The following is a 15940-nucleotide window of genomic DNA, read 5'->3' on the forward strand; positions in this document are numbered from 1 at the left end:
AGGATCTGACGAGGAGCGGAGCCGCCGTTGCCCAGGACTGCCTCTTAATTGCGCGTAATCTTCCGTTTCATTCATCTGAACAGAGGAGAATACTTTGTAAATAAAGAGACGGAGCGAAGGAGGGTGAAACGCTGTTTCATCTCCTTGGTTTGCTTTCTCACTGTGGACTGTTTGTTGCAAAAAAGTGACATTTTGCTTGTGTTTTTGTCAGCTGCACCTTGATCCGGGGGACTGTCGCCAACTCAGTGCAGCTTCTCATCCTGCGCTTCCCCTTTCATCGCTCTCAACGTTGTTCATCTTCACAGCTGCTGCTTCCCCCTCTTTTTCTTGTGGAGTCGCTGACATGAGGTGCAGCTAACCCTGGATGCTGACAGCTCCCCTTTTCCTTCCACATGTCGCATTTTTTGTTTACTTTGAGAAACACGCGCGCAACTAAACGCCAAGTGAAATAGACCACGCCACTTTGCTCCTCTGACAGCGCGATCAAACAGACGCAAGAGGAGGAGAGGCAGAGGGAAAAAAGGAGGGAGCCAAGGAGAGGAGGATAGAGAGAGAGAGGAGAGAGAGTGAGAGAGAGATAGCGACAGTGTGAAGGTGCGTTTTGATGTTTGGCATCCACGAGAGCATCCAGAGGAGTGGGAGTAGTATGAAAGAAGAGCCCATGGTGGCCGGGATGAACGCGGTTCGGACATGGATGCAGGGCGCCGGAGTGCTGGACTCCAACACAGCCGCCCAGAGGTGAGCCTGAGGCGGCCTTGGCGCTGCGCTGACACCGGGGCGTGGAGACCGGGGGGAGAGCACGTTATGATCTGCGGTGTTAAAGAGACGGAGCGGCTGTATCACTTGGGGCAGCACGCGTTCCCAGAGGACGTATAGTTGGATAACCACTGTTCCTGCTGGCTTTATAAGTTTTTAGCTCCAAGTCCAACATGATATAATACTGTATGGCTCAGAGTGCTTTAGCATATTTCTGGATGGAAAGCACAGTTAGCTCCAAGCACTTTCAGGCTTGCAGGGTTTTAATGTAGCCTTAGATTAACTTTGCTGTGTGGAAAGTGTGCTGTGAAAGTGTGTTTAAGATTTTCTGCTCACTTTGGCGGTTGGTTGTCTTTTTTGGCTGTGATAAAGCAGAGTAGGTTACTTTTTGCATATATTTTCCAGCTTGAATTCAGTAGCTGTTTTTAATAAAATAAAATAATTTATTATGAATCAAGTTGATCAAGTTTAAAATAAAAAGCAGCCGTGTTATAATTAGAGCAAGTAATCTGTCCAAATTCTGCTTGTAATATAAATGAGTATAATTAACCCTTTAGGCCTGCAGCTTAATATTTTAACTTATTTGTTTCATTTTCGTTGATTAGGCTGAATCGGAAAGGGTGTTTGTGCGCATTAGAGAGAGATTTTGATTCAATTATATGTACTCAGGGATTTTAGAGTGGACAGTGACTGAAACATAAGCGTCTGTAGACTGGATTTTTAAAGCAGATCTCTCTTCTGTTGCATTTTTTATTGACTGAATTTATTTTAATTGCCTTCGTGGTGGATGGTGCTGGTTTGTGCTTGTGTCCGCAGCGGAGTGGGTCTTGCTCGGGCACACTTCGAGAAGCAGCCGCCCTCCAACCTTCGCAAGTCCAACTTCTTCCACTTCGTCCTGGCTTTATACGACAGACAGGGTCAGCCGGTGGAAATAGAGAGAACCACCTTCGTTGACTTTGTAGAGAAGGAAAAGGTGAGTTGGCTCAATTCACAAAATATGTATACATTTCCAGCACCTGACAGTTTGTAATAAAATCTTAAAACGTGCTTATAATGCGCACATTTTATTCGACTGATGCCCGACACAGTGCACCGGCCTGTTAAGTCAAAGTGATAAATTACCAGACGTGTGTTAACAAAGTGACCAGACGCACACAGCAGGGATCATGCTCCTGAAGGCTTCCCTCATGTGATTTTTAGATGTGGTTTCCTGAAAGATTTACAGACTTCTGGTTATTTTAGCTTTTCTTTATAATTGCAAAACCATCGGAATCAATTTTAAACCAATTTACTCGAAGGTGTAAATCAAGTGCATGAACACTTTTGCACCAATTTACCACTAATAATATTGAATGATATTTTTCTGACAGCACAGCACAGCGTGTTGCCTTATTCCTGTAGGTGTTGGGAGAGGCGAAATTTAATTTTCTAAAAAAAACGTCGATATTAACGTTTAATACATCGATCAGGTGTTTTATTGATCTGTTTGCAAGTGGCGTTAAAAGTGAGTGTTTTACTTTAAATGCTTGTTTTATTCAGCAACATTTAGTATCGACTTGTTTATTATTTATTAGATCCGAATGTCTTCTGCTGTTGGTCGGTATTATTTACATAATTTAATATTGCATTACATACACAATGTTAATTGTTGAATATATAATTAATATATGTCAAATTATTCTTTTTATTAAATTTGTTAAAAGCCTGGAGTAACACTGTAAACAATTTCCGTTTCCAGTATAGGAAAATAAAGCTGTAAACAGGCCTATTTGTAAATACATTGTTAAATAACGTAAAGAAAACTTGTACAAGTTACACACACAGCCTTTTTTGCTTTCTTTTGTCTGTGTGGATGACATAACGAAGTGCTTTAAATGTGATCACAGTTAGAGAGAAGTAACATGTTAATATTCTAAAAATACCAAGTTGTGGACGCGCAGTAAAAGTCCCAGGAGGAGATGGTTTGCCTGCTCTGACCGGCTCTGTTTGGTTTAATTTTCATAGGAAACGACGGGGGAAAAGACCAACAATGGGATCCATTATAGACTTCAGCTGCTCTACAGTAACGGTGAGTTTAGCTCCCATAATTTTTATGGAGCAATAACAAACGCAGTGAGTGAATGATACGCCAAACCAGCGCGAGGAAACTCAGGAAACAAATGTTTTAGGAGGTCACATCGTGTTTTGTTTTATGTATTCATTTTTTATGCACCGTGAGGGATTAGTGCTTTATTTATTAGTGCAAGTCAAATGCATTAAATCTTGTTATTTACACATTACTTTTATTATTACTAAATAATTATATTTTTTACATCATTCTTCTTATTATTATTATCATTATTATTATTATTGTTATTATGTGCTTGCTGCTTCCAGCAGTAAATATATCTTCTCTGGTCAGCAGTAAACAACCCAAGGCAGCTTAATAAAATGTTTCCCATCTTCCCTATTAACGTTTGTTTCTTCAGTCTGAATAATTAAATTATATTAATTATAACTCAGAAAAAAATGTGTGTGGTTCTCCCTGCTGTGCCCATTTCACAATTCAGTTGTAAATAAATGTTTTAAGAGATAAAATCAACAGGATTAAAGAAAGTAAATTAATTTTTTATGTCCCAAGCAAACTGACAGCATGCAACAAATATTGAAAGTTATTAGTAACAGTTTGGACTCATTCAGTTTCCATAAAGTGCCTCAGAGGGGAAGTCACAATGAATAAAACTTGCGATCTGAAATATTCCCCAGAATGGGGAAAGCTTCGCCTCAGATGTGATACGAAGCCTGCTGGTTACATTTGAACAATTTCTCCGTCTCTCACTTTCCTTCTCTGTGTGTCTCTGCAGGGATCAGGACAGAGCAGGACTTGTATGTTCGTCTCATCGACTCTATGACTAAACAGGTAAGAGGTTTGCATCAGGCTCAGAGAATTAACCTGTGCATCAGTTTAGTGGTTGTGTTGGTCTGAATGTTGCCCCTACCTCCAATTGCCACCCCCCCCTCCCCCTCGCCCCCACTGCATGCCTGTGTCTGAGACCCTCAACTTCAGCACAGCACAGCCGGCTTGATAAACGACCTGTCTTACCTGTGGAATACATTTACAGAGGCCCAGAAAAGTAGAGGACATGTGTCCTCATACTCTACCTCTGCACAGCAGCCAGTAAGTGGGGATGGTGTGTGTGTGTGTGTGTGTGTGTGTGTGACTGTGTGATTGTGTGCATATAGTGTGTGAATATCTCAGTGAGGTGCAGGAGCGGTTGTGTGTTAGTGTTTGAGAGAGACAGTGATGCATGCCAGCTCACTCTTTGAGGACCTTGACCCTCATTTCCTCAATGTGAAACAGAACAAACTATCCCAGAGTGTGTTATGGCCAATTCAATCACACAAAGAAATACAGAGCAGCACATGTGGGCTGGCGCACACTGAGGGAATTCTCTGGTAGGACGACTTAGATACGAAGAAAATAAGCCTCTTCAACGCTGTTTTGATATCAGGTCTTTTGTTTTGCCAATTCTGCCTCTAGTGCCATTAGGCTTGAAGAGAGTTTGCCTTAGAATGAAAGGAGTAGGAGGGGATGTTGTTTGTGTGAGTGCGTGTGTGTTTGTGTGCGTGTGTTGGCATGTTTATCGGTGTGTGTGTGTGTGTGTGTGTGTGTGTGTGTGTGTGTGTGCAGGGTGATCACAGCCCTGGAGAGCATGTTGAGTGGGGTTGGAGGGGTAACCAGACTAGATTTTTGGACGCTGTGCTGTATGGACCAGATGGTGCACTATACTCCAGTCTGGCAGTCCAACTGCTCACTGTACACAGCGTATAAACATACGTGCACGCACAAACACATATGCACACACAGGAGTACACACACGCACAGGCACACACATACACACACACACAAATGCTTTCTCTCTTACTGTCTCTGTCAGAACAGAGCGTTCCTGTTCAGGAGGACTGGATTCCAACGTTACACACATTTGCCAGATAGACAACACTGCTCCCAGATGAAACACACACACTTTTCTGTTTTTTATTTGCCCCTGTATCACGGCTCGCTGTTTTTTATTTCTTTCAGAATGCCACATAAAAAAATATAAATCAAGGTTATGTGATTTTTCTGTGATTTCTTTTTTTTCCTCCATCCTTCAGGCGATTGTCTATGAGGGCCAGGATAAAAACCCAGAGATGTGTCGGGTCCTGTTGACCCACGAGATCATGTGCAGGTAAGACAAAACACACCCCAGCTACAGCTGTCATTTGTTGGTCCAGCCGATGCTTTATAGTTTGGATCAAGATGAATGTTTTTCTCACATTGGAGGTGTCTGTGTTGGTGTAAAGAGGGGGCAAAGACACGAGGAGCACTGCTAAATTACAATAGAAATCTTATCATTTTCCTCAAAGTGGGTTGGGGAGATGGGCCCTGGCCTATTTCCGTTGGTAGGGATGTGTGTGTGTATGTGTCTGTGTATATGTGTGTGTGTGCATCCCTCTCATGTTCAGCTAATTAGGACAAGGAAAAGCTCATTACTCAAACCCATCCTCCTTAGTCGGTGTAATACATGCAGTTTGCTGTGTCCTGACAGTGAGCTATGTGCAGAGGGGGACAGACTCGGATTACACATAAAATACAGACACTCACACATTCACACACACACAGTCAAATATACTAAGGCAAGCACACATCTCACAGGGCGTCATTTACAATCAATAAGAGCATCACGCAGCATGTGATTGTCCCTCACAAACCAGCCATTTAGAAATACACGTAGAGTTACATGTGGAGAAATGGCCAGTGGCAAAGTGTAGCCACTTCCTGGTTATCACACAAGGCAATTTAGACCACTTGTTTTCATATGCTGCAGGAAACGGTCGAGATCAGAAATCTGATCTGGCTTTCCAAGCCTCCTGTCCTGGGGGACTCAAGAAAGTAGGGGGGAGGGTCAATCTGTCTCCCCCCTTTCTCTCGCTCTCTTTTGTGTCTTTCTCCATCTCCTCCCACACACACACATACAGTAGACACGCACATGCAGTCAGACACAGGTACATACAGACGTGCATACTGTACACACAGACAGAGAAGAAAAGCTAGACGGGATGATACTTTTTGGGGGAAACAGGGGGGCTGACGGCAGACAACAACACTGTTACATTCTGCTGCAGTCAAATGATTCAGAAAGGACTCGTCACATCAGTATGCAACCCCCTTCTACCCAGCATGCACTACTCCCCAGGTCCAGTGGGACCACTCTGTGACCCACTTCTGAGAGAGAGAAAGAGCGAGAGAGAGGGAGAGAGAGGCGGGATAGAGGGAGGGGACGAGCACTGAGGAAAAATAGAGAACATAAGATGTCTGGTTGTGTGATGTCTGACAGAAATGGAGCTAACCTGAGCCCTGGAGGCTAATTCAAGTTTGTATCCAGCCCCATTCAAGCTAGGTGCTTTTGCTCTCCTCCTCCAAACTTCTCCTAAAATCGCCCCGCTGATCTCACCTACTGTAGCGCAAGAGCCCCGGTCTTACCTTGGGAAGCCCGGCAGAAATCCAATTCATGTTGTTTCTTCAACTCTGCCAAAGTCTCACGCCCTTTTACTCCTCTTTCTCTTTCCTGCATGCTCATCTGACTTCCTCTCCCTCTCTGTGATGTACCTTATCTTTATTTCTCTGTTGTTCACATCTCTGTGACTCACTCTGCTTTGTCTCTGCCACCCCTCTTCTCTCACCTCCCTGCAGTCGATGCTGTGATAAGAAGAGTTGTGGCAACAGGAACGAGACCCCATCAGACCCTGTCATCATTGACAGGTAAGCAAACTTTGCCCTTTGACCTCGGCCGACGTGATGCTGTGCTGTCATCGCAAACACAAACACAACGCGTATGGCTGCCTATGAGTGTGAACAGGAACCGTGTGCAGAATACACAGGCAACAAATGTTGCAAAAACATACTGTAGATATAAAAATCATGACAAAATTTTCAGATAAATTTGCAGTGAAGTAAGAAGCGATTTTTTTCAACACGAGATTTGGCTGAGAAAACATAACCTGCAGGCCTAATAAAGCAGGCTGCAGCTTGTTTAAAATTTCAGCAAGTATAATCGACTGTGTGCACAAAATGTGTGAAACAGCAGTAAATAATATTCCAGTGGTATGTGTGTGAAGTGGAGGAGCAATCACAGAGCAGCTGAGCTCTGCTTCAAGTGTGGTCAAACAGTGTTTGTGTGGTTGGGCTGATGACTTAGCTGATGAGCAGTTAGGGTTACAGCTACAGCCTGGCGTGTGTGTTTCTGTTTATAAATCTCACTCTGGCCTGAGTGTGGTATACTGAAGGTTGTCTGCCGCTTTTAACACTGGCAGACACACTCCTGCTCACACACACTTTTCTTTGAGTGCACACCTTTCTCCTGCCTGTCATAAACTACCTCTGACCGATGCAGCAGCTCGCCTGATTTACAGTCAGTCGGGGAAAAAAAGAAAAGCCCTGTAGATTTACAGTCCGGCCTGGGCTGTGTGCATGCGTGTGGCACACGTGTGGACGCACAGCGTAAGGGAAATTATTTGTTTATACTTGAGCAATTGTTGGAGCGTGCAGATTTAAGGCTGCTGCAGGACAGAATGAGAGTAAAAAGGTACACTTTTCGTAAAGTATCACCTTTTCAGACTGAGTTTAACCTGTCCCAACAAATGCATTATCATGTAGTGCATTGTAGGTTATTTAGGTTTTATATCTGATTTGAATTTGTCACATTTGAGTGTGTTTGTGTGAGTGTTAATGAGGCAGTGACCTGTGCTATCTGATGAACACAGCTGTCCTGTGCTCGCTGCTGCTCTGTCAAAAGCTACTCTTTACCTGTGTGTGTGTGTGTGTGTGTGTGTGTGTGTGTGTGTGTGTGTGTATTTATGTGTGCGAGTTTGTGTGTGTGTGCGCCACCCTCGTTCCGCTCCAGTGAAGCGGAAGGCCTCACCTCAGCGCTCCCTGAGACAGCTGCACCCCACCACGTGGCCTCAGACAACACGCCTGCCCATCACTCTGTGCCACATTTCGGATTTTTGTTTTCATGTGTGCATACTTGTTGAATTTCTCATCTGTGCACTCTGTCGCTCTGTTTCTGCAGGCCGCCGTCCTGGCTCGCTTACGGTTCAACTTTTCCCTCCAGTTTGCCGCAGTAATAGTTTGAGCAGAGCCACCTTGGTGAAACAGGCTGATATCTGCTGTGAACAGCTTTCCCACACTGAGCATGTGTTGTGGTCGCTCGCTGGCGGTATTCCCCCGGCGCCCAATGGCTCAGGTGTGAGGGCAGCATTAACGAACAACAAATTAGAACAGGGGGAGGGAAAACAACAGCAATATCTCTGTTTTCCTCTCCAGCGAGCACTCTTTCTGGACAGGAAAATAGGTCAGGTGAGAGGAGAGCGATTGGGGGGGTTGGCTTGCTTTAAAGGGGGGACTGAAGGGGAATAAGGAGAGGAGGGTTTATACATTTGCTCATTTAGTACCAATATATTCTTGGCAGTTGTAATAATCAGGGATTCATAAACAAACAAACAACTGTGAGGGTGAAACTGACTCAATTACCACGAGTTCCCCTCCTTCAAATTCATAAAGAAATACCATCAGCAGCCCCTCTCCACCCTTGAAGTTATTTAGTTCGTTAAATAAGGGCTCGTTAGCCCTCTGCTGTTTCGCAGAGATGATTAGATTTTACAGCCCTAATTAGCTGGGCTAGCTCTAACTCTTCTGGAAGAGTAATGGGTCTGATTACCTAATTAGCTCTCTCTCGTTAAGATGGGAGAAACAGGCCACTGCAGCAAAACCGCAGGAATGAGGAAAAATAAAGTCAGCTAATGAGAAACTTATTTGATTGTTAGGAGAACAAATCTGGTACAGTGTGGATCGGCAGCGCTCTGGGTACTGTACTCGCTCACCGGGAGAATCTCTCTTACCCATCTCTTTATCTCACCTCCTGTTGAAAAGAGAATTTGTTTGGGCTTTAAAGCGTCTACAAGGAGCAATACGATGCAGATTTTAATTATGAAGCATATTTGTTTAGGCTATGATAGCAAAAAGCACTTTAACATTCTTAGATTTTAACTGAAGTTGAAAGAAACATCCCCCACAATCTGTCCTGTTTTCATGCTGTTTTGGTTTAGGGCTATTATGGTTGCAGCGACATCCAGTTTCATAAGTAGCGTTGTCGTCTCTGACTGTCTCAGATTTTCATAGTCCGTCTGATCTGAATCAGTCAGTCTTGCAGATGAGGACAACTCATGCCATATTTTATGCATTTAACCTCTGAGGTGGAGAGTTCTTGGAAATTCAGAGAGACCTTGGCATGACATGTCATGTCTCTATGCTTGACACTGGGCAGGGGAAGCAGCTGAAAGGGGAGAAGCCCGTGTGCGCCTCTCTATATCTTCCCCGGGGAAACATGTGTGGTCCACTTTAGGCTCTAACAGAGGCAGGATAATATGAGGGGAGCCCTTAACCCCCCACCTCCACTTCCACCTCTCTCTATCACTCCTGGTTAGCGTGGGGTTAATCATATGCAGCCACTGCTAGTCAGTCTATCATGTGCCTGGATGGGCCTCAAATCAAAAACACATTTCCCTCTCACCCGTGTACACCTTTGCCATTTCTCTGCATAGATTTTCTCAAAAGTGTCTCCCCACAGAAATGTATTTGTTAATTTACTTGCTGCACATCCATATAATTGTGGACTAATCTCTCAACCTGACTCGCTTTGGGGGTATTACTGTCCCTCCGGCCCCATGTGTCCTCTGTTGCCTCCTACCACCTGTGTCCCGTGGCCCTTTCCTGCACAGCCAGCTCCCCCAGGCCTGCTGCAGGGTGTCTCCCAGGCAGGGAGAGCCTCTCTGGAGGGGGGGAGAAACTCTCTGTGACCAGAGATAAGGATCCACTGGATAGCCTTGCATTTCCCATGATCCCCCTTTCCAGTGAAGGGTGGAGGGGTGTCAAGTTTACATGCGCCGATGATGTTGTTTCAGGTTTATAGCTGTTTTTGAGTGTGTGCTTGTGTGTGTTTGTGTTTGCACACACTCCTGCAACCCGCCGTTGATGTGGCCCATTTCCTTGCATGCGTGTCTGTGCTTGTGTATCCGCATCAATGTTGGTTGTTTCCCCAGGAGTGTGTGTGTGTGTTGATAGAGGCCATTTCCTGGCGAGTGTGTGTGTGTGTGTGTGTGTGTCTTGAGTGAAGAATGTCGGGCAGGAAGTGCTCCTCCCGGGGAGGATGATGTCATCATGGCCGACAGTTTCCTGTTCTGTGGGCCAGTGGAACAGACTGATTCTCAGCTTCACGGTGGGTAGTTAGCACTTGTGGACCAGGTTTTGGTTCATCTCCGCCGTGCCGTAGGTCCACACCTGCTTTGGTTTTACACCACATCGCTTGACACATCTGGAAGGAACAAGTAAACTTTGCAATGTCTTGAGGACTGCATTTTCCAAGCTAATGCATTTTTGCTGCAAAGCTTGTTTGTCACTCTCCCCCTCTTTGTCTTGCTCTGTAGTGGGGAACCCCCTCATTGTTTTGGTTGTTATGTTTGGATGCACTTCCTGGGGTGAGAGGTCATGTGTTGCCTTGGCTGGGCTAACGTGCGCTAGTGAATAATGTATGTCATTGACTTTATGTCAGCCCTGCCAGCCCCCCAAGCCGAGCCCACCCATGTTTAATTCATCCATCTCATTTGTGTGTGTGTGTGTGTGTGTGTGTGCGCGCGCCTGCGAATGTGTCTGCGAATATGTGTGTGTGTGTGTGTGTGTGTGTGTGTGTGTGTGTATATGTCATTTAGAGGCCCAGTCTGCACCTGTCCAGCCATTAGCCCTCTTCTCATTTGCATTTGATGCTAATGTGGTTTACTGGCAGCGCCTTCCGTCCCCTCAGCTTAGTTTCACTTTCATATCCATGACTGTGTTAGTGAGAAGGCGAAAACACACTTACAGTGCAGCTATCCTACATTCTTCTGACTGTATCTGCTGATGTGTCTGACGCCTGAATGTTGAGGTCTTCATTAATTCTTTTTTCTTTCCCACGTCCTGGGTCTGTTTTATCATCTGCATTATTGTCACTCTTTTCTCCCCTGTACGCCACTTGTTTCTCACAGCTGGTTTTCTATTGTGTCTCTGACCACCTATCAGTAGCTCTACATTTTCCTCCAAGACAAAGAGAAGCTAGAAACAGAGTCATGAGACCCCGAGGCTGACAGTATCTCTCTTTTGGTGATTTCTCCTTGGGGGAGGAGAAATCTTTTCAACACGGCCCTTCTCTCTTTAGGAGATTTTTGTTTTTTTTTTCTCGATGATGTGCTTTTTCTTTTGTGCAGTCTTGGGGGGGGGGGGGGGGGGGGGGGGGGGTGTGCAGCTGCATTAGATGTTACAGGAGGCTTTGAAAAGGACTGGCCCTGAGCTGGTTGTGGTGTTTGTGCAGGGCTCAGGGGCAAAGAGGCAGAGTTGCTGGCTCATCGATATGCAGGCAGAACTCCCCTCCCTCAGGTGTTGGCCGCCTCACAAATCTGCCACACACACACATAGACACAGACGCAGCTCTCACCCTCAGATAAACTCATAGTACACAAATTCATATGCAGACGCACGCATGCGCACTTATAAGAATCCACAGGCGGGCAAAAAATATAACACACATACATACACACACATTGACCTGCAGCTCTCTGCATCTGTTTGGTTGTGTTCTTTTTTTCCCTGCGGTGGTTCCCCCCCCCCAAGGGTTGGAGGAAAGCGCAGCCCCGAGGGACAGACGGCTGCGCTGATTGACAGCAGGGAGTTTGGAGGTCGAGGTGCCTCTAAAACAGCGCTGCCTCTTTCTCTCTCATCCAGACCTTCAACACTCTCACCCCCCAACAACTGGCCCACTTTCATTTGCCAACACCCCACGAAGAAATTAACACATCATTCTCAGAGTAAACACGGGTTCGTTTCCATGATATGAAATATCAAATTAACAGCTGTTTTCGTTTTGTGGTGAGGAAACAATGAGGGAACACTGGAATTAAGTATGTTTAATGCTGAAGTTTGTGTGTGTTTTAATTCTTTCTCCAATAAACTAAACAGAGCTGCTATCACACTTTATAGGTAGTTAAGCTAATGCTCCCCAGCTGAATGCAGGTAACAAACAGTTTATTAGGGCATATAAAATGTAATTTACAAATGTCAAAACAGTGAAAAAGTTCTGGGTTTCATGACATGGGGAGGCTTTTTTTGGCGAGAGCTACTGTAAATAGCGCTGTTGTAACTCTATTTTCTCTGCAAACTGCTTTGTCATTACTGCTTGACATTCCCTGCTTGACCTGGCCGCTCTCCTTGGCCGTTCCCACTGCCTTTGTGTCAGTGTTTGTTCTGTCCCAGAATGAAGGGGTTTAGCCGGCCAGAGCTGACCCAAATGAGTAGCGTCCTACTTCTCTGAGAGCTATTTAAGACATTTTTTGGTGTTGGAAATTGCAGGACGGAGAGATAGAGATAGAAGGGGAGGTTAAATAGAATGAAGATATATTTACCATATGAAAGGTCTCATGTATGACGTGTGAACGCGCGCAGTGCTGCGAGTGAGGAAAGGGTAACGTTTTCCAGGATTTAGTCCGTGACTCGCCCTGGAAGATGCGCTCAATTTGCTTTTCAAATGAGGCGTGAAGAGCGCAAGTGTGTGCCTCTCGGTGTGATGCTATACATTTAGACGTGCATGGTTATGTGTGTGTGGCAGGGGCAATGCTTTGTTTTCTCAATGCTCTGATGTGTGTGGACAGTCAAGCACACGGGCACACTAAGTGCTCTCTCACAGCCAATGTGTTACATGTCTGCCTGTGTTGCTGCTCGTAATTGAATAGACACAGCAGCTCCTCTCGGTGAAGGATACTCAGGCCTCCTCTCCCAGCAGGCTGAGCCAGAGTGCCATCGAGCAGTATAGCTTCCAGCCGCCCTGATCTCGGCCCTTCCTGACGATTCATTGTTTACTGATTATTTCTGCTAAGTGAGAATGCAGACTTTACTCCTCATGCCAGCTCTGTATACCCCCCAACCTGGCGTCTCACTTCCTATCAGCCAGTTTCCAGTCCAGACCCCCTTTTGGCGCTTCACCTCAGCTCTGTAGCCCAGGATGTGAGTCCAGGTGTCCAGGATGAGTGCTGGTGACCCGCTGTGCCCGAGCAAGATGTATAGTCTGTTGATTGTTTTCCATCAATCTGTCCAGGAAGAATGGATCGCTGGCCAGGCGCTGTGAGCGGCGCTCTCAGTTTCACACGCCACAATGGAAGGAAAACCTGCACGGCATGGGGGAGACAGGGAGGGAGAGATATGGAGTGTGATAGTGGTGGTGGGACTCTGCAACATAGGAATGATCCCTTTAATATAGTCTTATTGTTTTATGTGATATTTCTGCAGGATGATTTTTAACTTTCTTTTAAAATGCTCTGGCAGCTATATAGGCTATTTAGCAACCATATCATTATTTCCAAGTTCAACCATTTCATATTTGCTCATGAGTTTTGTGACATTGAGCTTGACTAATTTGAGCTGTAATGTTAAGAGACGAAAGGAAATCTTCAAGGGAGTATCTCTGCCGTAATTAAACGTAAAGCAGCGACGTCAACATGCAGACAATTATGGTCAACAGCATGGTTCGATCAAAGGGATGATATATTCTTACATTTCTAATATATTCTTTTTACTTTGCATTAATCATCAACAAATGAGACCCAAGCACATGTCACTGTTCCACTTCAAAAAGCTGAGCTGAATTTAAAGGCCTTTGTTTGTGTTTATGTAACTGATGAGGGGAGACAAAGTAAGGCGTAGGCAATCGACTGAGACACTTTGTTGTTTTACACCGACTCACCCCCTTTGTGTGTGCGCTGCTAACGTTGTTTGTTTGTTTACCGAGTGGCTTGACCTCGCTGGGAGGAATGTTCACTCGTTTCCTTTTCTTCTGCGTCTCCTAATGTGTTTGTCTTTCTGATTTTTCTCCATCCACGTGTCTCTCTTCTTCATCTCCCTTTCTCTCCCCCTATCTGCCCCTCTGTCTATGTGTCTTTTTTTTCTTTGGTCCTCCCACTCGAAACTCCAGATTTAACTCTGAAGGTTTTTTGGTTAATCACACTTGGAATCTTCCCCCTGCGTTTGAACGCTCTTCCTCAGCAGCGCGCTCTTCCTCGATCTCTGCGTGCGGCGCAGGAGAGAGTCACGCTAATTATCCCAGTTATTGGCTTCTCCAACGCCGAGGCTGTGATTTACATGAGGTGACATTCAGTTCAAACGTGCAGACCTTCGCAACCTTTTTCTGGAAAACAATTAACAGCGCCGCTTTCTCGTCTGCCTCCCTCCCGTACCCTCTTTTCTCTCGCTACACCACTCCCTCTCTCTCTTCCTCTGGCTATTGTCTTCACACAAACAGAGAAGATTTACTGCCAAAAGAGTGAGGGCTGTGCAAGGAGGTGAAACTGTTAGTGTATTTTCTATAACAAGTGATCACTTGCTTGTTAATTGACAGCTATTCTTTGTTGTAGATATTCAGAGAGGAGTAAAGCCGCCATGGCGAAGGTATTAACTTCACTTTTGCAGGGTTGTAGCTGATGGAAGTCCTTAAATTGTGTCACATTTGCACAATAAAAGAACCCAGCTTATACGCCTCCTCTACATTTCTGCTGCTGACCCTAGGAAATTCAAAAAACACCATTACACACTTGTACGGACAGACATGTAGCCCACACACGCACGTTCAAACACAAAGACAAACTTACAAGCATGCTGTTAATGAAGTGCGTCTCTCTTCTGTCATGACGCCCGTGTTAGCATGACAAGATGTTTACACACACAATCACGGCCGCGCCTCTGATGTGGGCCAGGATGAAAGAGAGATGAGAGGAAAGGGAAAAAGAGGAGGCAGAGACGTGACGGCGAGCGTCGTGGTATGGACTGCTTTTCTCTGTTTGACAGGAGGACAGTTGTAACAGTACCCCACTGAGAGCCGAGAGAGAAGGTAGAGAGAGACACAGAGAGAGATAGATAGACAGCAGAGAGGGAGGAAGATGTACCTGGAGGGAAATGTTCTGAAAAGGAAAGATGTTTTTTTTTTTGTTTTTTTTTTCACAACCACATTCTCAAATCAGGAGTAAAACAATTAGATCCACCCGCTTCCCGTTGTCCCGCAGTGTAGATTACAAATGAGCAAACCTGGCATTTATCACATCACTACAAACATTTATTAAAGCCGGTTCCCCTCAAAAGCTGCAGAGATAACAGTGGGTAATTGCAGAGACTGGCTCTATTAGTTAAGTATGCCTAATGTCACTGCCTCAGAGCATTAATGGACGCCGTAGTATTATGTTCCTGCGCTCATTACCACCCCACTCCCCTTCAAACAGATACACACACACACATATCCACACACCCTCTCCCCCTCCATTGACCCTGCAGCAGGAGTCTGTGCCACTCTAATGAGAAATGGAAAACACTACTCCGCAAGCTCCAAGACACACACACACACACACACACATACGGACACACACACACACACACACTCGGCGGGAGCCATTACAAGGGGACAGAGGGGTACAACAGTATAATCACACACGCCCAGGGAAACAATTGTGCCGTTATCAGAGTGATCACATTATAAAAGTTTAATAAACACCAAACGGCCTAATGGTGAATTAGCCTGCATCTGCCCTGTGTTGTGCCAGGCTATAATTAGTGATTTAACAGAGACAAACAAATGTTTTTAGCCAGAGCTTTTCACAGTCAACAGATTTTTAGTTGGACGTAAATTATTCGGCTTGTCCAGAATTAAAAGAAAATGCGCGGCTGGTGGTGATTTGTGAGAGGTTTTTTTGTTGTTGTTTTTTTTTTTGTTTTGTTTTTTGTTTTTTGTTTTAATCCCACAATCTTGACTCCAAGACACCAAAAGTCACACAAACACAGAACCACTGAGAGCAGAGTTTGGCTCAAGCCCCAGTCTGGTTTTCTAAGTGGCACTTGAGATGTGTATGGAGAGAGGCGGATGGGTGCTTGAGATTGTTGAGGAGGAGGAGAGAGTGAAGGAGGGAGGGTGAAGGGGGATAGAAAGAAGAAAAGAAACAGGAAGAGATGGCGTTGAATGACGTGGAATAAGTTAGTCAAGAGGAGGGAGAAAATAAATGCCACTCCTCATTCTCTTTTGGGCAAAATGAGCAGCTGTGT

The 15940-nt window shown here is 45.2% G+C and overlaps 1 protein-coding gene across 2 annotated transcripts in view; it reads left to right on the plus strand.

The window, feature by feature from the left end:
• LOC117260976 (transcription factor COE1) overlaps positions 1-15940 on the plus strand; it is a 55714-nt gene continuing 39774 nt past the window's right edge. For both annotated transcript variants that reach the window (XM_033633135.2, XM_033633136.2), the window contains exons 1-6: positions 1-738; positions 1573-1729; positions 2761-2824; positions 3600-3655; positions 4894-4967; positions 6473-6541. In XM_033633135.2, the coding sequence (XP_033489026.1) occupies positions 605-738; positions 1573-1729; positions 2761-2824; positions 3600-3655; positions 4894-4967; positions 6473-6541 (554 nt within the window). In that variant the 5' untranslated portion in view covers positions 1-604. The remainder of the gene's footprint in view (positions 739-1572; positions 1730-2760; positions 2825-3599; positions 3656-4893; positions 4968-6472; positions 6542-15940) is intronic.

The sequence above is a fragment of the Epinephelus lanceolatus genome, chromosome 7, assembly GCF_041903045.1.
Source record: "Epinephelus lanceolatus isolate andai-2023 chromosome 7, ASM4190304v1, whole genome shotgun sequence".
NCBI lineage: Eukaryota > Metazoa > Chordata > Actinopteri > Perciformes > Serranidae > Epinephelus > Epinephelus lanceolatus.